This window comes from Zootoca vivipara, chromosome 11 (genome assembly GCF_965207765.1).
Source record: "Zootoca vivipara chromosome 11, rZooViv2.hap1.1, whole genome shotgun sequence".
Lineage (NCBI taxonomy): Eukaryota > Metazoa > Chordata > Lepidosauria > Squamata > Lacertidae > Zootoca > Zootoca vivipara.
The window spans coordinates 55,101,348-55,129,329 of record NC_142594.1 but is presented as its reverse complement, the minus strand read 5'-3'; the positions used below and the strand labels follow the sequence as shown (position 1 = coordinate 55,129,329).

The 27,982-nt window shown below is 47.3% G+C and overlaps 1 protein-coding gene across 1 annotated transcript in view; it reads right to left on the bottom strand.

Annotated features, from left to right (window-relative positions):
* Positions 1-21,337, bottom strand: part of LOC118091890 (tumor necrosis factor receptor superfamily member 16) — a 42,244-nt gene extending 20,907 nt beyond the window's left edge. Inside the window, exon 1 of the mRNA XM_035129459.3 lies at positions 20,363-21,337. Within this exon, the coding sequence (XP_034985350.3) occupies positions 20,363-20,461 (99 nt within the window). The 5' untranslated portion in view covers positions 20,462-21,337. The remainder of the gene's footprint in view (positions 1-20,362) is intronic.
* Positions 21,338-27,982: the final 6,645 nt, after the last annotated feature.

Below are 27,982 nucleotides of genomic sequence, written 5' to 3'. Positions count from 1 at the left end.
TGTTGAGTGTAAATTGAGTCCCCCGCTGCTATGGGAAAGCACGCCTTGGTTTAAGAACAGACTTCTGAAACGGATTAAGTTCATAAACCAAGGTACCACTGTGTAAACTAGGTGCCAAATGGCTCCTTTAAACCAAGGTTATAGTTGCCAAAACGGGATGTCTGGTGCCATTTTGGGGCAGGACTAAAGCCTAATTTTTCAAAGGGTGAGTGAATGAGATCGATTATCAGTTAACCATCAGGCTAGTTCAGATGACAGGTAAAAGGTAAAGGTAAAGGACCCCTGGACGGTTAAGTCCCGTCAAAGGCGACTATGGGGTTGCAGTGCTCATCTCACTTTCAGGCCGAGGAAGCTGGTGTTTGTCCACAGAAAACTTTCTGGGCCATGTGGCCAGCAGGACTAAACCGCTTCTGGCGCAACGGGACACTGTGACGGAAACCAGAGCGCACAGAAACGCCGTTTACCTTCCCACCACAGTGGTGCCTATTTATCTACTTGCACTAGCGTGCTTTCGAATTGCTAGGTTGGCAGGAGCTGGGACAGAGCAACGGGAGCTCACCCTGTCACAGGGATTCAAATCGCAGACCTTTCGATCGGCAAGCCCAAGAGGATCAGTGGTTTAGACCACAGCGTCACTCGCGTCCTTTCAGATGACAACCCTGAGCTAGGTTAAGAATTTTGAGAACTTATGAAGAAAAATCACTTGACCCAGGGACAGTCTAAAAATATATTGGCCTGTTCTGATCTCTTCTTCTTAATGGTGACATGGACCATTCATAACGTGATAATATTCTTCACAACTGTGAGCAGGGCAATGGGGTGGGGAAGACAAGCAGAAACAATTAACTATAATATTATTTAGTGGTCCTGTTCAGGCTGCACAGAAAAAGCCTTTTGGTTCTGGAAATTCATTCCAATTGTGCAGATATAATAGAACTCATAGAATTCTACAGGATGTGGGATTAGGGCAGGCTTCCCCAAACTAAGGCCCGGGGGCCGGATGCGGCCCGCGAGGCTCTTTTATATGGCCCCCAATGACCCCCCTGCCTGCTGCCACCGCCCGCTCTTCACAGCACGCTGCAGCTGCCCACTTCCAGGTCCCCAGAGCATCAGAAATAGCTTGTGTGCATGCGCAAGCGTCATTTCCAGCGTGCTTCCAGGCTGAAGGAAGTGCATGCGCACAAACTATTTCCGGTGTTCTGGCGACCCGGAAGTGCGCTGGAAATCGCATGTGCGCATGCGTATGGGCGCACACTCCTGCACGCTCCGGCCCACAGCACGATCAGCACTGGAGGCACCGGCCCTCGGCGAGATAAGTTTGGGGACCCCTGGGTTAGAGCATCAGGCTAGGACCTGGGAGGCTGGGGTTCAAATCCCCACGTGACCATAGAATTGGAGTGTTGGAAGGGACCACGAGGGTCATCTAGTTCATGAAGCTCACTGGGGAACTTGGGTGGAGGGCAGTCATTGCCTATCGGCTTTAACCTACCTCGCAGGGTCATTGTGGGGATTAAATGAGGAGAGGGAGAACCATGCCAATAACATCCATTCCTTTAACCAAGAGAGTCAGGCTGCTTCATTATACAACTTCAAGTCCGGCAGGCCAAAACCACCTCTTTCCTTACAGTCTGTTAATAGTTTAAATTTAATTCATCTCTGGATGATGGCATTCTCAGGATACTGCCAAAGAGAACAGCTGGCTGCGAATTACAAGAAAACTAAAGTCATTGTGTTTTCAAGAAACTGTAGGGCCCATAGATGATATATGGATAATCAGTTAATGGATCAGGTTAGTTTTTAAATACCTCAGCCTTATTTTCCAGCCAACAGGGTCGTGGGGAGCACATCAGAAATGCGCAAAGGAAAAAGCGTCCCAAAGCGCCAGATTTCTGACACGCTTTTTCCGTGCAAAAGGTGGCAATCACATACCGCCAGCCCTTGAAGCGTTTAAAGCTAAACCCCTAGCACAGTTATTATATGGGGCTCAGATTTGGACAGGCCTTGGGTTTACAGAAGCTGTTCAATCTAAGTTCCTAAGGCAAATTTTTTCCTGTCCCATCCTGTGTTCCAAAATGCTTCATTGCGCTTGGAGGCTAACCTCCCCTCTGCTGAATTACAGAATGGGCGTAGGAACATTTCATTATTGGCTGCGCCTAAATTTAAACCCCACCGATCTACTACCCTTAGTATCGCAAGATTGTCACGAGAGCGCGTGGACTAAAATTGTCAACCAAAAGCTTTGCTTTTCTGGTTTATCGCCACCAGGGTTACTAACACTGGGCTTCACCAAAGCCAATAATTTAATTAAGCAGCACCTATATGATATCGAGCAGGAGGAAAGAGCAGGGTGGATAAAAATCAATGATTTTTTTAAAAAAATAAAAAAAATCGGATTTTTTTGATTTAAATCGATTTTTTTTATTTAAATTGGATTTTTTTAAATAAAATGCTTTTTGAGGAAAACATATTACCATCCAAAGGTTATTCCATCATGAAATAAAGATTAGTTTTTTTAATTATGTAGTATAAGGTTGTATATGTTTAATTTTTGGGGTAAATAAATTCCATTAATCCATTCACCTCTTCCAGAGGTTTTTGTAAGATTATTGGGCAGTTTCTCTGCCTACAAGATATTATCACAGGTGCTTGGTTTACTTTTGCAGTTCTCAAAACTGAATTTGACTCAGCAGAGATCACATGCCTCTTCTTCACAGCAAAAATGTTATAACATGAACAGAGTTGAGAAAAAGACCTTAATCCTATTGTTCTACAAACCTGTGAATACAGAAACAACCCCTTCAGTGCTAAGTTTCAAGAAGTTCAGTGAATAGAATAGAAACAATATTTTTCTGATTGTTTGGAGTGGACAGTATTTAAGTTTTTCATGTGTAGGCTGGGCTGACAGTCTAAGTTTCTTAAAATATATATATTTTGTTTTTGTTTAACCAAATTAGTTAACAAACATGGATGTTTGTTTAAGGAAATAACATTTGCTGAAATGTTATTGTTTCAGTTGAATAAATCTATTTAAATTGTTATTATTAAGATAATGATTATTTTTCTCCTTCCTAAGTACAACAGTAAAGTTGTCCAAATATGAATGATTAACCTATTAAACTGGGGATAAAAAAACTAATATGAAAAGTTGTTATTCTAAAAATCTTCATCTACTTGCATAATAAAGTTATACCAGCAAGAATTAGTCTTTATTATTTAAATCAACTATGATTTAAATCAAGCCTTACTGACTAGTGATTTAAATCATGATTTAAATCGTGATTTAAATCAGTTTGATTTAAATCAAATCCACCCTGGGAAAGAGGGAAGGGGAGATTCCCTCCCCCTCCAACTGTTCCTCAAAGACAACTGCATGGCTGAATCCAGGTGGTTCTCAGGGGCTCTCAAAACCACCTGTGACTGTCTCTTCTTTTGGAAGTTTTGCTTCAGCCGCAGAAGGGGCCCAGAGAGACAGGAGGAAAAGGAGGCTGGAAAAAGGGTCAGGGACAGGAGGAAGATGGAGTTTATCTGCACCAGTTTCCCACCCACCCACCCCACGCACCCACTGGGATATATACTGGAATTTAAGCAGTTTAACATATTTCCTATCCTATATAATAATATGTCTATGCGTCCTGTCCCTGTGTCCGCGCTACTGCGCATGTGCCCCACAGACACAGGGATTGGACGCAGAGACAATATCTCGGTCGCGCGCCCAGGACACTCTCATGCGGCGCCAGAGGCTGTGCTAGAGGGCCACTCCCAGCACCAGCCTCCATGGGCGCCTAGAGGATCCCCGCTCCCGCCGTCCCCATCCCAGCTTCGGCCCTGCGACAGCCATGGGCGCCCCCGGAGTCACCTTCGTCACCAGCCTCCGTTGTTCTGGCGAAGGAAGGAGGCGGAGGCGGAGGCGGTAACAGCAGCAGCGGGAGCAGCCCGGCCCGAGCGTGCCTCACCTTCCCTGGCCTCTGCCCGTCCTGAGCTCCTCGCCCTCAGGGGGCCGGCCTCCATGGGCGCCTAGAGGATGCGGAGCAGCGGCGGAGGAGCCCGTGAGAGGAGCGGAGAGGCTGCGACCTTCCCTCCCTCTCTGCGCTCGGCCGCGGGGCACAACAGGAGAGCAAGTTTGTTTACTTGCGTTCCCGGCGCGCCCCGCGGCCGAGCGCAGAGAGAGAGAGAGAGAGAGGGAGAGAGAGGGAAGGCCGCGGCCCCGCTGCTCCTCTCACATATCTTCTAGTGCCCGTTTTCTAAACGGGCTGAATGACACTAGTTAGGAATAACAGACACAAGTATAGCAAAAGAGGATCGGAAAATATCCCTGTATGCCACAGGCACGGCGAAGACCTTAATTGCCAGAAATTGGGGAAAAAAGAATTTGTGCAACAACAAAAACGGAATGGCAGGATAAATTATTGGACTATACTGTAGTGAATTGGCCAGATTAACAATTAGGGGACAACCTAGACAAGAATTCCAAAAAGAATGGGGGAAATGCTTTACCAAACAGTGCCCCAAAACACAAACCTAGACTGGTTTTGATTAATTTCTACAGGAGACTTTGGGGTTTTTTAAAGTCATAATTAGGAAAAATTGTACGAATCACATATAAAAGAAACAGTGCACAAGAAGTAAATACCGTAAGGAGGCCATTTACAGGATAAAGGAAAGTGTTTTATTTTTATGTTATGTTTTCTTTGCCTAAAGGGATGGAGTTAAATTTTGATAATTACGTTGTCAATGGTGGTGGGTTTGTTTGTTTGTTTGTATGTATGTATGTATGTATGAGTTGTTGTGAACTATGTTGATAAAAACTGAAAACAAACAAACAAACACATATTTAAGCAGAGCTTGGATGCTTTAGCTGGGATTCCTGCATTGCAGGGGGTTGGACTGGATGACCCTTGGTGTCCCTTTCCACTCTACAATTCTATGGTTCTAGGAATGGGCTGGGTCCATAGAAACATAGCAAACTGCTTTATACAGTGTCAGAAGGTCAGTGTGTTTCGTTCAAGAACATCTGCATGGACTGGCAGGGGCTTTTGACAATTCAGTCTCTCCCAGTCCACTGCCGGAACATTTGTGCTGCAAAAATCACAGACTCCTTAAGAGTTTGAGGGGACCTCAAGGGTCTTCTAGTCCAAACACCTCCAGTGCAGGAATCACAGCTCAAGAATGGCCATGCAAGCCCATGAAGGAGAGCCCCCCATCTTCCAAGGGAGCCCGTTCCGCTGTCAAACTACAAACAAAGCGAATGAGTTTATTGCTCTTGATTTTGTTCGGTCGTATCGTGAACCTATGGCACTTTTGAATGTCCGAACAGGGCCATGTAAGTAGGTCGGCCTTTGCCAACTAGGTGCCCCCCAGATGCCAAGAGGCTGGTGTGAGTAAATAAACTAAATTCAAGGTCAGCTAAATGTTTGGGAACGGACACGGAGCCTTATCCTTTGCGGTTTTTCTTAAAAGCTTGGCTGTGAAAAGCGGAAACAAACAAGCAAAAACCTATTTCACAAAGTCTGTTTTGGGGGGAAAGAAGGGGGGAGCCTCAATCGAAACGGGGAACCTCAAAGGAGGTTCTCTAGCTTTTCCAAAGTATGACTTTCCCAGCTCCCCACTTTACGAACAGGCGCGGTGCTAGGGCTTTTTGTGCCCTAAGCAAAACACCTTCTGGCGTCCCCCGGGCGTGCATGCGTCATGACGCACGCACGCACGCCGCTGATGCCCCTGCGTCCCCTCCATTGGCGGGAGGAGCTTTGAGCTCCTCAGCGGCGGCGGCTGCAGCGCCCATAGCTGAAGGCTTCAGCTGCGGGCGCTGCCACCGCTTGCTCGCTGCAGCCGCTGGAGAGCTCACAGCGCCCCCTCCATGGGTGGAAGGGCGCTGAACTCTCCTTTTGGCTCGCGCTCCTCCCGCCTGTGGAGGGGACACTGGGGGCTCCTCGGCGAGCGGGCGGGAGCACCCATAGCTGAAGGCTTCAGCTGCGGGCGCTTGCTGCCACTACCGCCGCCGCTCGCTCGCTGCGGCCGCCGCCGCTGGGGACCTCTCACCATCCCCTCCATAGGCGGGAGGAGCGCGAGCCTTGGGAGGGCGGCGGTGGCGCGGCGGGGGTTTTGCGGGGCAGGCTCGGCAGCGCCCCCTCCATTTTCGCGCCCTAGGCAATGGCCTAGTCCGCCTAAATGGACGCACCGGGCCTGTTTACGAAGCAATCTCAGGCAGCAACGATGCTAGGCTTAGTCATTAATCCTTGCCAAAAAAAAAAAGACTTCATTTTTATTAACAACATAAGGCGGGGCTTTATAACTCGGAGGGGATCTCACCCACCGCGGCTCGCAAAAATGGATGGCAAAGAGGCTGCACCCTCCTCTTCTGTGTGTTTCTAGCTGACTCACCCTTATAAATCTGGGTGCAAGGGAGCAAACACTGTGAGGGGGGGGGCATTGCTCCCTAAGGAGAAAGAAGAGGCTGGAATAAGATTGCTATTGTCTCCATTTGCCTGGGTTCCGTCAGTCTATTTGGCAATTGGCAGCCTCACCTAAGCAGAAAGGGCCAAGTCTCCGCCCCGAGAGGGCTCCAGTCTAAACTGAGAAAGGTGAAGGAAAGGGTAACTCCATGGGCAGGCAAACCAAGGCCCGGGGGCCGGATCCGGCAACAATCGCCTTCTCGATCCGGCCTGCGGACGGTTCGGGAATCAGCATGTTTTTACATGAGTAGAATGTGTCCCTTTATTTAATATGCATCTCTGGGTTATTTGTGGGGCCTGCCTGGTGTTTTTACATGAGTAGAAGGTGTGCTTTTATTTAAAAGGCATCTCTGGGTTATTTGTGGGGCACAGGAATTCGTTCATAATTTTTTTTCCTTCCAAAATATAGTCTGGCCCCCCACAAGGTCTGAGGGACAGTGTACCGGCCCCTTGCTGAAAAAGTTTGCTAACCCCTGGGTAACTCTTTAAGAATGCAGCTATTCCTAGTTATGACTTTGAATGAGGACCAAGGAAAAAGGGGGGGTCCTCGCCTACAGTGTGGGTGGGTGCTAACAATACACCCCAAAAGAGTTATCATTTTTTTGCATTTACATATCCCACCTTTTTTCCTCCAAGGAGCTCTAAGTGGTGCTTGTGGCTCCCATGCCTTCATGTCTTCCTCACAACAACCCTGAGAGGGAGGCAAGGAAGAGACTGGCCCAAGGTCACCCAGCCAGCCTCACAGGGTCGAGTGGGTATTTGAACCCTGGCCTCTCGCAGGTGCTAGTCCTGAGGTCAGCAAACTTTTTCAGCAGGGGGCCGGTCCACTGTCCCTCAGACCTGGTGGGGGGCCGGACTATATTTTGGGGGAAAATATGAGCGAATTCCTATGCCCCACAAATAACCCGGAGATGCATTTTAAATAAAAGGACACATTCTACTCATGTAAACACATGCTGATTCCCGGACCGTCCGCGGGCCGGATTTAGCTTGCCTTAAGCTTTCTGGAGGAAAGCTTGAGGATCAAATGCGACCAACAAGCAAATTTAAGTAAATAGAAGTCACGTGGATTCAAATGTCCTCTCACGCAGCGCAACAAATGGTTTTGATCAGAACCACCAGGACTTTTTCCCTTTCGGAAAATGATGAGGTTTTTAATGACTGATGTTTGATTGTATTTTTAATCTTTGTTGGAAGCCACCCAGAGTGGCTGGGGAAACCCAGCCAGATGGGCAGGGTATGTATAAATAAATAAATAATTGGAATTTTTTTCTGTTGCTTGGAATTGTCCCGAAAGGAGCATCAAGTCAAAGCCATGACTTCTAGGGAAGTATTTAATGTCTGATATTTTACTGTTCGGTGTTTTAATTTGTTGGAAGCCGTCCCAAATGGCAACCCAGTCAGGTGGGCATCATATAAATTATTATTATTATTATTATTATTATTATTACTACTACTACTATTATGTCAAGCCACCCTAGGTACAGCATGCACATTCAAAGGGTAGTTGGGCATTTCTGTAAAAGAACAGAAATAAAATGGCAAGAAGCCTTCCCCAGCCCAAACGATAGAATCATAGAGTTGGAAGGGACCCCAAGGGTCATCTAGTCCAACCCCCTGCAATACAGGAATCTCTTGCCCAACACGGGGCTCAAACCTGCAACCCTGAGATAAGGAGTCTTATGCGCTACTGACTGAGCTAGCCCTAGAGTGACAGACTAGGGCAGTGGTTTTCAGCCAGTGTGCCGTGGCAGTCAGGGGTGCCATGGTCAACTCTGGCCTCTGTCCCTCTTTCCTTCTCTCCCTCCTCTGATGCCCTCTTGCGTCTCCGCTTCCCAAGAGCTTGCACAGCTGTTTGTTGCAGCAGCCCTGGCTATAAGCTCCCCAGACGAATGGCGCCTCTGGGGCTGGCCAGGGGGTGCTAGTTGCCTGAAGTCATCTCCAACTCCTCGAAAAAAAATTACATATCACCTGGGAAGACAGGGGAACTAATACCAGTGTACTGGAAGAAGCAAAGCTCACCAGTGTGGAAGCAATGATTCTTCAACATCAACTTCGTTGGACTGGTCATGTTGTGCGGATGCCTGATGATCGTCTTCCAAAGCAACTACTCTATTCCAAACTTAAAAATGGAAAGCGTAATGCCGGTGGTCAACAAAAGAGGTTCAGAGACTCTCTCAAGGGGAATCTTTAAAAAATGTATTATAAGCATCAACAATGGGGAAACACTGGCTTGCGAGCGCTCCAGTTGGAGAACAGCCTTTACCAAAGGTGTCATGGGCTTTGAAGACACTCGAACTCAGGACGCAAGGGAGAAACGTGCTAAAAGGAAGGCACGCTTGGCATATTATTATTATTATTATTATTATTATTATTATTATTATTATTATCATCATCTATAATCTATATCTTTATCAATGACTTGGATGATGGGCTTGAGGGCATCCTGAGCAAGTTTGCAGACGACACCAGATTGGGAGCGGTGGCTAATATACCCCAGAGGACAGGATCACACTTCAAAATGACCTTAACAGATTAGACAACTGGGCCAAAGCAAACAAGATGAATTTTAACAAGGAGAAATGTAAGATACCACACTTGGGCAAAAAAAATGAAAGGCACAAATACAGGATGGGTGACACCTGGCTTGAGAGCAGTACATGTGAAAAGGATCTAGGAGTCTTGGTAGACCACAAACTTGACATGAGTCAGCAGTGTGATGCAGCAGCTAAAAAAGCCAATGCAATTCTGGGCTGCATCAATAGGAGTATAGCATCTAGATCAAGGGAAGTAATAGTACCACTGTATTCCGCTCTGGTCAGACCTCACCTGAAGTACTGTGTCCAGTTCTGGGCACCACAGTTCAAGAAGGATACTGACAAGCTGGAACGTGTCCAGAAGAGGGCAACCAAAATGGTCAAAGGCCTGGAAACGATGCCTTATGAGGAACGACTTAGGGAGCTGGGTATGTTTAGCCTGGAGAAGAGAAGGTTAAGGGGTGATATGATAGCCATGTTCAAATATATGAAAGGATGTCATATAGAGGAGGGAGAAAGATTGTTTTCTGCTGCTCCAAAGAAGAGGACATGGAGCAATGGATTCAAACTTCAAGAAAGAAGATTCCACCTAAACATTAGGAAGAACTTCCTGACAGTAAGAGCTGTTCGGCAGTGGAATTTGCTGCCAAGGAGTGTGGTGGAGTCTTCTTCTTTGGAGGTCTTTAAGCAGAGGCTTGACAGGCATATGTCAAGGATGCTTTGATGATGTTTCCTGCTTGGCAGGGGTTTGGACTGGATGGCCCTTGTGGTCTCTTCCAACTCTATGATTCTATGATTCTATAATACTGTCTTATTTGTTTTATAGTACAGTACATTGACTATCGCTTTCATTTTATGGATCAATAGTCTCGTTATAGAGTAAAATCCATGTTAAATTGCTGTTTTAGGGGTTGTTTTTAAAACTCTGGAACGGATTGATCCGCTTTGCATTCCTTTCTATGGGAAAGCGCGCTTTAGTTTTGGAACATTTTGGTTTAGGAACGGACTTCCGGGACGGGTTAAGTTTGAGGACCAAGGAGCCACTGTAGTTGGTCAAGGGAGCTGAGGACTCAAAAGGATGAAAACCTCTGGTCCAGTGGTGTCCAGTGGGCCACATTCTGCTCCAGATGTTTCTGACGGGATTTGGGAGCCCAAAACCTCCGCAAGGAAGGCAGGTTGGGAAAGGTAAATTTAAGGGACAGTTGTTGCAAAGCGGAGTCTGGACAAGCAAACAAAGGGTTGCCTTTTCAACCCAAAGGCTTCTCCCTCCTCCTACTCCTCCACCCTCCTGGGTTCCTTTTCCAGAGAGCTCAAATCACTCTTTGCTCTCCCCCCAGGGTAAGGTAGGGCGTCTGGGAGATGAATGAACTCTCAGAGGCTGGATGAATGGCAGGGAAGCCCCAGCCCCACAGCTGCCTGGAGGGATGGAGTGGGGGCAACAACGCTCACCTGGAATGCAAAAAGGGGGGGGGGGTATTCCTGCAATACACAGTCAGCTCTGTGCTGACATGCCCAGAGGAGGAGAGACAGAAAAGAGGTGGAAGGGATTTAGATGGGCAGCAAGGAAAATTTGCACTGGTCAATGTATCTATACAATCTTCTTTTAAAGGCAGCTAGGTTGGTGGACATCGCTGCCTCCTGTGGCAAGGAGTTCCGCAGTTTAACTATGTGCTATGTAATAGGACTTCCTTTTCTCTGTCCTGAATCTTGCGACATTCTTCTTCCTTGGATTCCCACAACTATGAGAGAGAGAGAAAAAAGCTTTTTCTCTGCCCACTGTGGCTGTTCAGTTCATCAACAGGCCCTTGAATCTTGAGCTGCGGAGAGGCTATTGCAAATTAAATGAATAGGGTAGGTGGAAAAGAGCCTTCAAAGACATTTAATGGTTTTTTGGGTGGGGTTGGGGAAAGAATATTTGGCGTGAGAACAGGGGTGTTAATAGGAACACAGGAATGTCCATGAAGGGTATTTAAGACAACGTCCATTCTCACTCTCTTCAATCAATCTAGATTCTAGGAAGCCCAAAACTCCCACAAAGTTCATTTCATCCTGAAGCATTTGGGGCTGAAACAAAGAACCCAAATCTGCTTTCCTCCACTCCTGCATTCGTTACATTTTTTGCCCTCCCCATGTTGCCACCCCATGTAATTTTTTTTATAAAAAAAACCCCAAAACTACCCCAGGCTGAGCGCCACCACCCCAAAGTTGCAACTTAATAAGAATAGAGAATATAAAGCTGTGCAACATTAATTAGCTTCCCCAGGAAGTACAAGGGATAAAGGCAGCTTTTATATGCTCTGACCGCGTAATTACAGGGCCTGCCTGGGAAAAAAATGTTAATACCAGACCAGGGAAAATGTGTTTCACATTAGCCCCGACGTGAAATTTGTTGGAAATAGTGAATGGAGGAACGGATGGCTTTAGCTGCCTCTCTTCTGACGTGAGAACTATCGTTGGTGCTTAATCTGAGCCAGGCCTCAGCCTCAGAACTGCACGAATAAGAATCAGACCATTGGTCCAGAGACCTCAATATTGTCTACACTGGCTGGCAGCAGCCGCCAGGGGGTTCCCCCCAGCCGTTCCTGAAGGTGCGCCAGGGACGATGGGCTGTCACCGAGTCAAGACTTGTGTTATGATCTCTTTCATTGGGTCAACCAACCAGAAGCTTAGGGAGAGCGAAAGCTTTTGAGAGCATCTTGGCTGAGATGCAGGGATGGGTTGCTGCGGCAACCAGGATCTAAGAAGATGGAGGAGAGGACAGTATATGTGAAAAGGATCTAGGGGTCTTGGTGAACCACAAGTTGAACATGAGCCCACAGTGTGATGCAGCAGCAAAAAAAGCTGATGCTATTCTAGGCTGCACCAACAGAAATCTAGCTTCTATGTCAGGGGAAGTCGTAGTACTATTCTGCCTTGGTCAGGACACACCTGGAATACTGCGTCCAGTTCTGGGTACCACAATTGAAGAAGGATGTTGACAAGCTGGAAGAGAGATGAAGATGATGAAGGGTCTGGAAACTAAGCCTGATGAGGAACGGTGGAAGGAGCTGGGTATGTTTAGCCTGGCAAAAGAGGAGACTGAGAGGAGATATATGAGAGCCATCTTCAAATATCTCAAGGGCTGTTGCAGAGAGAGAACTAGCTTGTTTCTCCCGCTCTGGAGGGTAGGACTCGAACCCATGGCTTCACGTTACAAGAAAGGCGTTTCCGACTAAACTTCAGGAAGAACTTTCTGGCAGTGAGAGCTGTTTGACAGTGAAACGGACTCCGTTGTGAGATGGTGGACTCCCCTTCCTGGGAGGTTTTTAAGCAAAGGTTGGATGGCCACCTGTCATGGATGCTTCATAGACCTGCCCATAGATTTCATAGAACTGTAGAGCTGGAAGGGATCCCAACGGTCATCTAGTCTAACCCCCTGCAATACAGGAATTATTTTGCCCAAAGTGGTTCTTGAACTCATGACCCTGAGATTAAGTGCCTATCAACTGAGCTATCCCTAGAGTGAGAGAAGAGGGGTGTTTCCTCTTTCCGCGAAAAGCAGGAGAATTGAGTTTGTTTGGACCCTGGGTGAGATCTTAGAGGCTGAGAGAGAGGGTGGTGTCAAAAGGAAAAGGAATTGATATTGCTTGATCAATATTAGTATATTTGTAATAATATATATTTTTTATATGTAGCTGTGTATTTTGGTAATATTTTGTTTCAGTTGCCTGTTGCTACTTCAGTGTTCTGTACACCACTTAGAGATATTTTTAAATATATATATTAGGTGGTAAAGAAATAATCAATCAATCAATCAATCAGACCAAGAATCTTTCCCAACCTTCACAGGCGATGCCCTTGTGCATTGAACCTGGGATTTTCTGCATGCGAGGCAGATACTTTAGTGAGGATTTTAGTATCTCTTGTCAACAGCTTGGAGGTTTTGCTACAATCACAATATACACAATATACAATCACGTGGTATATAAATTCCCTCAAATAAATATATAAAAGCACCCTGCCATTGAGTCACACCCCTTCTCCCAAAACCGGTCCGCCGATTCCTAGAACAACCCAACGCTCTGCAACTTCACACTCTGGGGCAGCTGCGAAAGTGCAAAGCACTAGATCCAAGGATCTAGGAGTCTTGGTGGACTACAAACTTGACATGAGTCAGCAGTGTGATGCAGCAGCTAAAAAAGCCAATGCAATTCTGGGCTGCATCAATAGGAGTATAGCATCTAGATCAAGGGAAGTAATAGTACCACTGTATTCCGCTCTGGTCAGACCTCACCTGGAGTACTGTGTCCAGTTCTGGGCACCACAGTTCAAGAAGGATACTGACAAGCTGGAACGTGTCCAGAGGAGGGCAACCAAAATGGTCAAAGGCCTGGAAACGATGCCTTATGAGGAACGGCTTAGGGAGCTGGGTATGTTTAGCCTGGAGAAGAGAAGGTTAAGGGGTGATATGATAGCCATGTTCAAATATATGAAAGGATGTCATATAGAGGAGGGAGAAAGGTTGTTTTCTGCTGCTCCAGAGAAGCGGACACGGAGCAATGGATTCAAACTTCAAGAAAGAAGATTCCACCTAAACCAGCGTTTCTCAACCGCTGTTCCGCGGCACACTAGTGTGCCGCGAGACGCTGGCTGGTGTGCCGCGACGTGCGGCGACGAGAAGGGCGATTTGCATTGTCACGTGCCTGGCGGCCGCCAATACCCAACACTGACCCGCCAGAAAGGAAGCCGGCCGGGTCACGATGCAGGGCGAGCGCAGCTCTCAACAGCCACCACCACGGGAGGGTGGTTTTAGACAAACTTAAAGAAGCTGGCTGGATGAGCTCAACCTGAAACTTGCTGAGCAAAGGATTGTGCTGGCAGAGAAATCAGCGGCTTGTGATGCCTTATTACAGGAGATTGCAACCAACACAGCAATTGGCAAGTGTTTCTTACAGTCATAATTATATAGTCAATATAGGGCAGCACAGAGTTAAATTTTTTAACTTTTTTAATGGTGTTGTCCCTCGTGATTTTTTTCATGGAACAAGTGTGCCTTGGCCCAAAAAAGGTTGAGAAACACTGACCTAAACATTAGGAAGAACTTCCTGACAGTAAGAGCTGTTCGGCAGTGGAATTTGCTGCCAAGGAGTGTGGTGGAGTCTCCTTCTTTGGAGGTCTTTAAGCAGAGGCTTGACAGGCATATGTCAAGAATGCTTTGATGGTGTTTCCTGCTTGGCAGGGGGTTGGACTGGATGGCCCTTGTGGTCTCTTCCAACTCTATGATTCTATGATTCAAAGCACAACCCACCGTTTGCTCGCCCTCGCAACAGTCTAGTCCAGGGGTCAGCAAATTATGGCCCGGGGGCTGGATGCGGCCCACCAGGCTCGTAAATCCGGCCCGCGGATCCTGCCGCCCGCTCGATCAGCCCCCGTGCTGAGCTAATGTGGCGTGGCGCTTCCTTGAAAAGAAGCTGTGGGTGCCTCGCCACATGGCGACTGACTTCTGCGACGCTGGCGCAGCTTCAGATCGGCGACTGGAAGTTCCTGCAGCCAATCCAAAGACTCGCCACCCACGCGCTGAGGTAAACCTGGCATGGCAATGGACGGAGAGGCTGGCAGGCGGGCGGGCGGCGGGTCTGGGCCGTGCCATGGGCATCGGGACGGGCGCGTTGTGGGCCTTCAGCTGGGGCTTGGCGTGCCTGCTGCCCCCGTGCCTGGCTCGCTGCTGATGCTGGTGCTGCTCCTGAGCGCGTGCAGAGTGCATTCTTCCTCCAGATCCGGAGGCAGCTGCGGGACCGGCTTGCAGGATTTTTATATTTTTCAAAATATAGTCTGAGGGGCAGTGGAATGGCCCCCCCTGATGAAAAAGTTTGCTGACCCCTGCTCTAGTCCTCAGTGAGGCTGTCTCGCCCACAGATTTCAAACTGTAAGTGGGGCCTCTCTCTTAACTCCAGTTGTTTTTTAAGCATAAAGCAGTTGTAGGAATTGCAATCTGGATCACCGGAACTGCTTATCTCTTGCCCTTTGGGCCTGAAAAAGAACATAATTGCCCCTTCCAGGATCTCCTCCTTATCTTGTTATCTTGTTCCCCGAGGGGCCATCTTGATAAGGAAAAATGGCTTGTTTCCGTGTTCAGACCTCAGATTCCAAAGCAGTGATAAAACCCACAAAAGACATACCCCAGTCTCATAATACGTTTTATCCCAGTTCTGACTCTGTGTCCATCAGCGCTGTCTATGCAAAATGTGAGATAGCTCAGTCAGCAGATCTTCAGACATTTAACCTCAGGGTTGTGGGTTCGAGTCCCACACTGGGCAAAAGATTCCCGCATTGCAGGGGGTTGGACTAGATGACAATGCAATTCTGGGCTGCATCAATAGGAGTATAGACCTCACCTGGAATACTGTGTCCAGTTCTGGGCACCACAGTTCAAGAAGGATACTGACAAGCTGGAACGTGTCCAGAAGAGGGAAACCCAAATGGTCAAAGGCCTGGAAACGATGCTTTATGAGGAACGGCTTAGGGAGCTGGGTATGTTTAGCCTGGAGAAGAGAAGGTTAGGGGGTAATATGATAGCCATGTTCAAATATATGAAAGGATGTCATATAGAGGAGGGAGAAAGGTTGTTTTCTGCTGCTCCTGAGAAGCGGACACGGAGTAATGGATTCAAACTACAAGAAAGAAGATTCCACCTAAACATTAGGAAGAACTTCCTGACAGTAAGAGCTGTTCGGCAGTGGAATTTGCTGCCAAGGAGTGTGGTGGAGTCTCCTTCTTTGGAGGTCTTTAAGCAGAGGCTTGACAGGCATATGTCAAGAATGCTTTGATGGTGTTTCCTGCTCGGCAGGGGATTGGACTGGATGGCCCTTCTGGTCTCTTCCAACTCTATGATTCTATGACTCTCGGGGTCCCTTCCAGACTGACAGCTGCTCTCCGGGGTCTCGGGCACATAACTGATCCTCTCTTTTTTTTGAAACGTTGAAACACTGGTTGCGGAAAAGGGGACGCTTTGCGTGTGAAAGCAGGTACAGTCATACCTCGGTTTAAGTATGCTTCGGTTTGAGTACTTTCAGTTTAACTACTGGTACTCTGCGGACCTGTCTAGAACGGATTAATCCCCTTTCCATTATTTCAATGGGAAAGTTTGCTTCAGGTTAAGTACGCTTCAGGTTAAGTACAGACTTCCGGAACCAATTGTGTACTTAAACTGTATTCTGCCAGAGCTTAGCCCACAATGCATGGAAAATACTTCTCCAACTGAAGAAGCGTCCCATGCTAAAGGCTAATAAATTCATTATGGTGGACGGCAGCCCATTTCATCTGACGCAGGACGTGTTAGCCTTACACGGACCCTAAAAATTAGGCCTCTGGTGCCTCTCTTCAATACCTTCTTGGGATAGCCAATTGAGGAGTTGGAAGGAACTCAAGGGTCATCTAGTCCAACCCCCTCCAATCACAGCCAAAGTTGACCTAGAGCACTAGAACTACAATTCCCAGCGCCCTTAAACTGGGGACGACAGAGGACGAGATGGTTGGACAGTGTTCTCGAAGCCACGAACATGAGTTTGACCAAACTGCGGGAGGCAGTGCAAGACAGGAGTGCCTGGCGTGCTCTGGTCCACGGGGTCACGAAGAGTCGGAAACGACTAAACGGCTAAACAACAACAAAGCCCTATTGAACTCACTAGGGCTTACTTCTGAGTAGACGGAGGACTGGATGTCACTGCTTGCCATGACATATTGGCACTTCAGAAAATCATAAGCGCAACCTATTCTGTTCCTCTTGGCATGAAATTACCCTAGTTTAAGAACATTGCTGGAGATGAAGATGGCATCCTAGATTTTTGCACATCTGTTCCAGGTTCAAAACTCCACTTTTTTACAATCTAAACAGCAGTAAGGAAAATCTGGGACCTGAGAAAAGTCAGCCCCACAACCCAGACACGCCTCTCTCTTCAAGCCTTGATTGACCACAGATTTTCACATGAATAATACTTATAAAGAAAACCCCCACAATTTTTGGGATTTGTACTTACTGGAGTTAACGCCCTGGAGTCACAAACACTATTGGGGGCACAAGTCCCATTCACATGAATGGGATTATTCTGGTCTAGCGTAGCCCCCATTCACTTCAATGGGGCTTTTGTAACTGAGCTCACCTTTCGATTGCGCCCTACTAAGTTTAGAATCATAGAATCATAGAGTTGGAAGAGACCACAAAGGCCATCCAGTCCCACCCCCTGCCAAGCAGGAAACACCATCAAAGCATTCTTGACATATGCCTGTCAAGCCTTTCTGCTTAAAGACCTCCAAAGAAGGAGACTCCACCACACTCCTTGGTAGCAAATTCCACTGCCGAACAGCTCTTACTGTCAGGAAGTTCTTCCTAATGTTTAGGTGAAATCTTCTTTTTGTAGTTTGAATCCATTGCTCCGTGTCCGCTTCTCTGGGGCAGCAGAAAACAACCTTTCTCCCTCCTCTATATGACATCCTTTCATATATTTGAACATGGCTATCATATCACCCCTTAACCTTCTCTTCTCCAGGCTAAACATACCCAGCTCCCTAAGCCGTTCCTCATAAGGAATCGTTTCCAGGCCTTTGACCATTTTGGTTGCCCTCCTCTGGACACGTTCCAGCTTGTCAGTATCCTTCTTGAACTGTGGTGCCCAGAACTGGACACAGTACTCCAGGTGAGGTCTGACCAGAGCAGAATACAGTGGTACTATTACTTCCCTAGAAGTTTAATAGCCTTTTAAAAACGATTTTCTTGGGGACCCTCCTTCACAAACTACAGACACAAACCCAACAAGCAAAAGACAGTTTAACGCTTTAAATGCTGTGTGTTTGCCTGTAAATTAACACCAATGGGAGGCAATGTTTGGTTTCCCTTAAAATTGTGGGTATTCCCCCCCCCCCCCGCCCATCACGTTTTGCTAAAATTCACATTCCCTCGTCTTTTGTACTGCTTAATAAGCGCTTGAGGGAAGATTTAGATCACATCGCCCTCAAAAATTCCAAATATCTTTTCAAAGCCATTTAAGGGAAAACTCCCTGAGGTAAAGACCACAGTCCTACGGAATATATCACAGAGAGGCATGGAGCCCTGGGCAAAAGCAGAGTCAGCTAGCCAGCCTCCAAGAAACACCAGCAGCCTCGGCTCCACACATTCAAGGTTTTGTATCTGCGGCCTAGCAACAGCTCTCTGTGTACATTAAAAACCTAACGCTACTTAATGCTTTCAAACTGCATTGCAGCACCGCCACATCGCTCCCCAAAACACACGCACACACGCCTGTGAAAGCTGGAAGATCTTCAGAGAGATCAAGTGGAGTTAATGAAAGAACCTCAGCCAGCTTTGCTACAGTTGGCACCTTGGTTCTCAAACTTAATCCGTTCCGGTAAGTCCGTTCCTAAACCAATGCATTCCAAAACCAAGGCAGGCTTTCCCATAGAAAGTAATGCAAAGCGGATTAATCCGTTCCAGACTTTTAAAGACAACTAGAGTTGGGTGGGACCCCCAGTGGACATCTAGTCCAACCCCCTGCGAAGCAGGAATCTCAGCCCAGAATCATAGAACTGCAGGGTTTTGTGCAACTGTAGACCCTTCTGCCAAGGGTAGAAATTTAGGCTGCAAGGAACCCTTCCTTGTGTTTGCTGTCACTAAAAAGCACCGGGAGCATTCATACCTAGAATTGCATTAGCCACATTGCATACAAAATATTATTATTAATATTAATTGTTATTATTATTCTGCATTAAATTTGCACACCACCCTTCGTCCGCAGATCTCAGGGTGGTTCACGACGTAAAATCACAATATAAAAACTGCAAAATGCATAGCAAAATCACCCCTCCTGTTTTAACCAGAGGTCAATCTCTGTTGCTTCTCGAACACAGATCCCCATGCAATACAGGTGAAACCACCTCATCTATGCAAAAGCGGGGACAGTGAAAAGGAAGCGCCCCTCTTTTAACTTTCCATCACCCCAAAAGCAAACCTGACTGGGTAATTTGAAGGGCAACTATTTTATAATAATAATTTTTTATTTATACCCCGCCCATCTGGCTGGGTTTCCCCAGCCACTCTGGGCAGCTATGTATATTTTGAGATCTCAAGTAGAGAGTCTGAATTTCCCAGGAAAACACCCTCTCCTCACTGGTGGATGTGTTTTTAAGACTCTAATGATGCTGGCAAGGGGGCCTGTTTCCTCTCTCTCTCTGTGTCTCCTCCACCTGGTGACAAGTCCTTTAGAAGCCAGCAATTCTGAAGAATTCAAGCAGTTCTGGAGAGCTGAGACCTTATTCGGAGCCAGCTGGAAGCCTGTCCCGCCTCGCAGGGCTGTTGTGCTTTGCCCTTGTATTTTTTTTTATCTTGTGATATCTTTTGAGGAAGGGTGGTATACAAATCTAATAAATAATACTAAAACAATACAAAATAACTTTGTGGATGGCGCAGAGCTTTAAACAAAATCTGCACAGTAAGTTTCGGGGACCTGAAAAGTACTAGGGAAATGAAGACCACCCATCAGAATTTGTCCCCCCCCCCGCATCTGTTTTTAGTCTATTGTTATACTTTAGCTTTAAAATACTGTTGCTGCTTTTTCTTTTTTTTTTGTTTTAACTTTTTTTTTGTAAACAGCTTTGGGATTATTTTTCAACAATCAAGCAGTACATAATTTTTATGCGATTAGAGAGATCAGTACTCTCGCATTTAAACACGCAGCCCCAGTTATGGGGGTCAGGAGAGCCACTTGCTGCATGCTACCTCAAGATTGAGAGCAACGCGCTCGTATTTATGCTCAGAGGAACTCTTTCAGGCCATCCGAAAGAAGCTACAAGTCTCATAAATCCGAGTTTGTGCGTGTGTGCTGGGAAACTAGCCGGCTGCTGCGCCTAAAAACTATTTCTCCAAACACATGCACTTTAAACAAACGCCCACAAAAATATATGTATATATCAAAAAAATCACGGACCAACTACATCAGCCAAATTCAAACTCATCGTCAAGTCCCTGTCCGGACACACGCCAGCCACGCCCTTTCTTGAAGACTGAGATCCTCTGGATGAGCGCGACTTACTCCCGAGAAAGCGCACAAGTCTCCCTTCCTTTGGAGAGATCGACGCGCAACTTTCAAACCCAAAGCGGTGGCTGTTTTCCAAGCAGCGAAAGGCGCACAGAGATCTTCGCCCACCCGCCCCCCAAATATCAAGTCTCCCGGGTCGAAACGGCACGGAATTAATTGGAGGGGGGGGAAAATAAGCTCCGGGGGAGGAGGAGGAGGAGAGGACAGGATCCTAGAATTGCGAAGCGGCAAGGGAACCCCAAAGGTCATCCAGCCCAACCCCCGCTTGCAACAACGCAGGAACCGCGTGGAAGACAAAGGCAAGACTCACCTTTGCAGGGAGGGATTGGAGCAGAAGAAGAAGGCAGGTAAAGGCGGCTCTCGTCACTTTCACGTCCATTTCACCCGAGACTCTTCCTTGGAAATACATCTTGCACACCCCTCAATTATATATACAGTGTATGTAAAAAAAAAATGCAAGCTAGGAATGCTTCGATCCGAATGCACAATCTCTCTTTCCTTAATGGGTTGGTTTTTTTGGGGGGGTAATAAATAAATAAATAAATACAGAGCCCCCTCCCGCCCACTCCTGAACAGTTACTAACCACCCAACGCTTTTCGCGGTCCAAAAATTTGGCACAGCTGCTGGGTAGAGAGCGCTCTGCGATCACAGGAAAACTGGACACACTTTCTCCCCAAAGAGGAGTACAGATTTGTCCCTTCCTGTCTCTCCTCTTCTTTCTTTCTTTCTTTCTTTCTTTCTTTCTTTCTTTCTTTCTTTCTTTCTTTCTTTCTTTCTTTCTTTCTTTCTCCCCCGTAAAAAAAAAAGCGCAACCCAACTGCTAAAACGAAGCGGCCTCTGGGGAGGGCGAGAGGGGAGCTGCGTTTGGCATCTGGGGGGCGGAAAGTCGCTCCAGATGTTGCTCCAGAGGCGGCGGCGGCGGCGGGCGCAGGAGGAGCCGAGCCTCTTTCTTCCCCGAGGAGGAAGGTTTTCAGTTTTGCAGCCGAGGAGAGAGGAAAGCGGGGAGGAGAACAAAAAGGGCGCAGAGTCGCTTGCTGGATCCCACGCTGGGCGTTGCGCAGAGTTTCCCCCCTTCCGGATCTCACTCGCAGCCCTCCAGATGCGGTGGAAAAGCTCGCCCGGGACTGGCGAGGCTGCGAGCGGGTTCCTCCCTGCCTCTTTCCCGGCTCCTGCTCCTCCTTCTCCTTCTTCTTCTTCTCCGCCTCCTCCTTGCAAGCTCCGCGAAGGAGCAGTTGCTGCAACGGCCGGGGACGCGCCTGGCTTGCCGCGCCTCTTCTCCACCACGCGCTCCCTGGCGGCTGGCTCGCCTATCTCCTCCCAGAGGTGGGTGCGCCTAGCCTCGCCTCCTTCTCCTCCCTCTCTGCTCCCTCCTGCCTCTCTCTTCCTCGGTCTTTCTCTCCCACCTCCCCGCCCCCCCCCCCAAAAATAAAAAAAAAACCGCAGGAAACATAAGGACATAAGGAGAGCACTTCAGGATCAGGGCAATTGCCCTTCTAGTCAAGCATCCTTCAACAACCTAGGGGTCCAGGTTAAACGTAAAGGTAAAGGTACCCCTGACCATTAGAATCATAGATCTAGTTACAGGTAGGTAGCCGTGTTGGTCTGAGTCAAAGCAAAATAAAAAATTCCTTCAGTAGCACCTTAAAGACTAATATCTGAAGAAGTGTGCATGCACACGAAAGCTCATACCAAAATAAAAACTTAGTTGGTCTTTAAGGTGCTACTGAAGGATTTTTTTTTATAGAATCATAGAGTTGGAAGAGACCACAAGGGCCATCCAGTCCAACCCCCTGCCAAGCAGGAAACACCATCAAAGCATTCTTGACATATGCCTGTCAAGCCTCTGCTTAAAGACCTCCAAAGAAGGAGACTCCACCACACTCCTTGGTAGCAAATTCCACTGCCGAACAGCTCTTACTGTCAGGAAGTTCTTCCTAATGTTTAGGTGGAATCTTCTTTCTTGTAGTTTGAATCCATTGCTCCGTGTCCGCTTCTCTGGAGCAGCATAAAACAACCTTTCTCCCTCCTCTATATGACATCCTTTTATATATTTGAACATGGCTATCATATCACCCCTTAACCTTCTCTTCTCCAGGCTAAACATGCCCAGCTCCCTAAGCCGTTCCTCATAAGGCATCGTTTTCAGGCCTTTGACCATTTTGGTTGCCCTCCTCTGGACACGTTAGGTCCAGTCGCAGGCGGCTCTGGGGTTGCGGCGCTCATCTCGCTCTATAGGCCAAGGGAGCCGCAGACAGCTTCTGGGTCATGTGACTGACCAGCATGACTAAGCCGCTTCTGGCGAACCAGAGCAGCGCACGGAAACGCCGTTTACCTTCCCGCCGGAGCGGTCCCTATTTATCTACTTGCACTTTGACGTGCTTTCAAACTGCTAGGTGGGCAGGAGCTGGGACCGAACAACGGGAGCTCACCCTGTCACAGGGATTCGAACCGCCGACCTTCCGATCGGCAAGTCCTAGGCTCTGTGGTCTAGACCACAGCGCCACCTGCGTCCCCAGGGGTGCAGGTAGACTGCCTGTAAATGGGAGGCTCCATCAATTTGTGTGTGAAAGCAGCAATGCTCGATTTGCATATAAGCTAAACAAGCTATAGCTTGGGGCCCCACTCTCTTGGGCCCACCCAAAAAAATTAAAGGGAAAAAAGCTGGATGTACATTTCCAAAATATAAGATAAAAACAAATAAAATAAAACCTACATGCAGGTCCATAAATTAGGTCCATAAATTACCATAAAGCATATATTCAACGCAAAAAACAGCGACAATTTGTTGTTGACAAAGGACAGCTGGACAGCCCTAGATGGACCAACTTCTTTGATGCCTTTTAAGAGAGATTCCTATGCTTCCATCTACTGCAGAGGTGAGGAACCTCAGGTTTGGGGTCCCCCCCCCCCACAAATGTGGCCCTCCATAACTATCTCTCTGGCCCCGGGGACTCTCTCTCCAGGCTACCTCCCTTGGCAGTTCTGCTTCGCACAACCTCCTTGGGTGTTTTTCCTTGTCTGGGTATGTCCTTGAACTCTGATAGCACCTCTTGTGTACCTGGACGAAGGAAACAGAGATGTGCGGAGAAACCAGCCTAATGTACAAAGGTACCATAAGCACATTTGTTGCCGTTTCCAGTTTTACCTCTGGACCCCAGGAGAAAATGCGGCCCTCGGACTGATATGGGTTCCCTGTCCATCTATTAGGAGTAAGGCCTTTCCTGTGGTGGCCCCTAGGAGGATTTCATTTAAATTTATTAACGTAGAAATGTGTTTGCCGCTGTGTGAGGCAATAGGAGCAGCAGTGAAGGCATTACTGGGTTAATGTAAAGCGCTCTTGATCTCAGGGTTGTGGGTTTGAACCCCACGTTGGGCAAAAGCAGTGCTTTTTTTCTGGGGGTACGCATACCCCAAAACATTTTGTGAATCTAAGTTTGGCCTCATTGAGGGGCAGTATTTCAGTATGAGTAAAAAAATGAGAGTACCCCTAAACCAGGCATCCCCAAACTCGGCCCTCCAGCTGTTTTTGGGACTACAACTCCCATCATCCCTAGCTAACAGGACCAGTGGTCAGGGATGATGGGAATTGTAGTCCCAAAACATCTGGAGGGCCGAGTTTGGATATGCCTGCCCTAAACATTTTTTAGGGAAAAAGCACTGGGCAAAAGATTCCTGCATTGCAGGGGGTTGGTCTAGATGACCATTAGGGTCCCTTCCAACTCTGCAATTCTATGCGTGTAAGAAAGCCAAAAACATCAGGAGCCGAATTTGTCTCTCTGCTGCTCAATTTAGGATTCTCTGTGCTAAATCTCTTTGAAGATGCCGCAGATATTAAGAGGTGTTAATAAATTAGAGCAATGGCTGCTTTCCAAAGGCAAGGGTGTGTGTGCCACTCACGGCACAATCTGCCTACTCCTAAGTAAACCTTACCAAGCTCAATGGGGCCCGACTCTCAGGACAGGCCTAGGCAAGCCTACTCAGAAGCAAGCTCCCTTGAAAAGGGGTAGGATTGCAGCCTTGCCATGTAATCCGATAATGGTCTACTCAGAAGTATATCCTACTGAGTTCAACGGGGCTTGCTCCTAAGTAAGTCGGAGCACAGCCTTACAGTGCAATTAAATCATAGAATTGTAGTAGGGTTGGAAGGGGTACCCGGCGGTCATCTAGTCCAACCCCCTGCGATGGAGAAGCAAGTGAGTAAGTCTTATTGAATCCAGAGGGACTTAACTCCCAGATCAGTGGGCTTCTTCAAGAGCAGCCATCATAGCTGCCAAGTTTTCCCTTTTCTCGCGAGGAAGCCTATTCAGCATAAGGGAAAGTCCCTTAAAAAAAGGGATAAATTGGCAGCTATGGCAGCCATTTCAAGAAGAAGGATACTGACAAGCTGGAACGTGTCCAGAAGAGGGCAACCAAAATGGTTAAAGGCCTGGAAACGATGCCTTAGAGCAGGCATGTCAAACCAGCGGCCCTCCAGATGTTTTGGACTACAATTCCCATCTCCCCCAACCACTGGTCCTGCTAGCTAGGGATCATGGGAGTTGTAGGCCAAAACATCTGGAGGGCTGCAGGTTTGACATGCCTGCCTTAGAGGAACGGCTTAGGGAGCTGGGTATGTTTAGCCTGGAGAAGAGAAGGTTAAGGGGTGATATGATAGCCATGTTCAAATATATAAAAGGATGTCATATAGAGGAGGGAGAAAGGTTGTTTTATGCTGCTCCAGAGAAGCAGACACGGAGCAATGGATTCAAACTACAAGAAAGAAGATTCCACCTAAACATTAGGAAGAACTTCCTGACAGTAAGAGCTGTTCGGCAGTGGAATTTGCTGCCAAGGAGTGTGGTGGAGTCTCCTTCTTTGGAGGTCTTTAAGCAGAGGTTTGACAGGCATATGTCAAGAATGCTTTGATGGTGTTTCCTGCTTAGCAGGGGGTTGGACTGGATGGCCCTTGTGGTCTCTTCCAACTCTATGATTCTATGATTCTAAGACTGCAGCCCAATATACCTGCTTTCCTGGGAGTAAGGCCGTCTGAACTCAGTGAGGCTTCTGAACGTTGTAGACACTTTGGCGCCTATAGGGCACCTTCCTTTTTTCCAAGTGGAGATTTTAATCGCAGCCGGTATTTGTATTGGATTTGAAATCGCTGCTTGTTTTTATTGCTGATGTGCGTGTTTTAAATTTTCGGCGTTTTTTTTTTAATTGCTAATCGCTTCGAGGGATCTCCGTGGGAAAGCGATTCATCACTTAAGCAAGTCAATAAGGGGAGTTGAGGACGGCACTTTGTTTTCTCGCTCTGTGCTTGGCCACGAAGATGTTCTCTTTAAAAAAAACCAATAATCTTGCTCCTCTTTCCCTGGAGGTGCACGAAACAGCATTCAAAATTTCAAGGCAGCAGCACTCAATAATCTCTAAAACCGTGGGGGGTTTTGAGACCACAGCAAGAGAGCAAAATGCAAATAGCAGGTTTTATTACGGGCAGAATAAAATCACAAGCTTGACAGCGCTCTGTGGCAGAAATAATAGTTTTCAGTGGGTGTCTTGAAATGTAAGGGGGGTGGGGGGGAAGTGAAGTGATTATAATATTATTCATTGCATTTTTATTCCATGCTCCCTCCAAAGAGCTCAGAGTGAGCCCCATGTATTTATCTCCCAACTTTTCCTCCAAGGAATATCTGGTTCAAAACACACACACACCCATTAATCTCTACAACGACCCTGCGAGGGAGGTTAAGAGGCGGTCACTGGCTCCAAGGTCACCCAGGGAGCTTTAGGACTGAGTGGCGATTTGAACCCCTGAACTCCCAGGTCCTAGACTGACACTCTAACCACTACACCACACTTCCTTCCTAGAGTCCTTCTGCGATGGGGCGGCTCTATCAATTAAGTACGTGAATAAATAAATGTCACCTGAAATATTTTCCTTGAACCTTGGATTTGTTTTACTCTGGATGGTTTTATGTGGTGTTTTAATGTGCTGTAAATCTCTTTTAGTCCCCCACCCCTTTAAATTATAAAGTGGCACAGAAATGAAATTGACAACAACAAACAACAACAACAACAACAAACAACAACTCTCACTGGCAGAGGGCCTTCTCGGTAGTGGCACCCGCCCTGTGGAACGCCCTCCCATCAGAGGTCAGAGAGATATACAACTACCTGACATTTAGAAAATACCTAAAAGCAGCCCTATTTAGGGAAGTTTTTAATCTGTGATATTTTAATGTATTTTAATGTGTGTTGGAAGCCGCCCAGAGTGGTCGGGGGGACCCGGCCAGATGGGCGGGGTATAAATAATATATTATTATTATTATTATTATTATTATTATTATTATTATTATTATTACTGGGGGAAATGGCACCTAGGCACCTCGTTCCAGTGACCGTAACCTAGGTTTAAGGTGCTGTTTGGCGATTAACTTATACAGTATATATATCTGAGTTTCTAACACTGCTGGGAATCGCAAGTGCGGAGGGTGGACTCGGGTCCATGAAACTCCAAAAATAAATGAAACCTTGGCTCATGGTGGATAGCTCAGTCGGGAGATCATGAGACTCTTAATCTCAGGGCTGTGGGTTCGAGCCCCATGTTGGGCAAAAGATTCCTGCATTGCAGTGGGTTGGACTAGATGACCCTCGGGTACCCCTTCCAACTCTACAGTTCTATAATTCTACGCTGTTGTGTTCAGATCCTGCTTTTGGACTTCCCATTAGGGGCATCTGGTTGGCCGCTGGGAGAACAGGACTTTGGCGAGATGGATCCCCTTTTGGCCAGATCCTGCTGCAGAGCTCTCCTTGTGTATTGATTGCCAACTTTTCCTGGGACTATGTAGTTAAGGCGCTCAGTGACATGAATATTGCTTCTTCGTCGTCTTCTTCTTATTCTTTTTCTTCTTCTTCAGCGATCCCTTGTAGCCGAGTAAGATTGTCTTCCATAAACACAGTTTTAACAATGAGTCCGTAAGTGACTGCGGAGGCCTATTCTGGATCCACACGTCCTTCCACAGTGCGGACATTGGTTTCCGGGCGGGGAAATAATGTGGATTTGCCAAGCGTGCCTTCCTCTTAGGACGTTTCTCCCTTGCGTCCTGAGATCGAGTGTCTTCAAAGCCCATGACACCTTTGGTAAAGGCTGTTCTCCAACTGGAGCGCTCGCAGGCCAGTGTTTCCCAGTTGTCAGTGTTTATACCGGTACTACATTTTTAAAGATTTGCCTTGAGACAGTCTTTAAACCTCTTTTGTTGACCACCACCCTTACGCTTTCCATTTTTAAGTTGGGAATAGAGTAGTTGCTTTGGAAGACGATCATCAGGCATCCGCACAACATGACCAGTCCAACAAAGTTGATGTTGAAGAATCGTTGCTTCGACACTGGTGATCTTTGCTTCTTCCAGTACACTGGTATTAGTTCGCCTGTCTTCCCGAGTGATGTGTAAAAAATTTTTTTGGAGACACCGTTCCTCTTTCAAGGAGTTGGAGATGGCGTTTATAGGTAGTCCATGTTTCACAAGCATACAATAAGGTTGGTAGTACAATAGCTTTGCAAACAAGCATTTTGATTTCCCAGCAAATGTCTGGGTCCTCAAACACTCACCTAAGCGGGAAGACTGGATTGCCAACCTCCCGCTCTGCTTAACAACCCTCTGTTCCAGAAGCCCAGTTGTTATTGATTTCGGAGAGGCTAACTTTGATCGAGGCTGAGAAGCCCAGAGCCCGCAGTTTAAAACAATTAAAAGCAGAAAGGAGATGGACACCCCCACGGCTTTGGGTTATTTCAAGGAGGGGATGGAGGAGAGGGGGAGGGAAGCAGGAGACAGAAGGACATAAACTTGCCCTGGCCCCAGGGGGCTGACCTAACAGGTCTTTCTATTCCATCCCTTGATCTCTGGAATCCCCCCAGCCCCTTCCCCCAATCCAGGAAGGGCCTTGTCTACA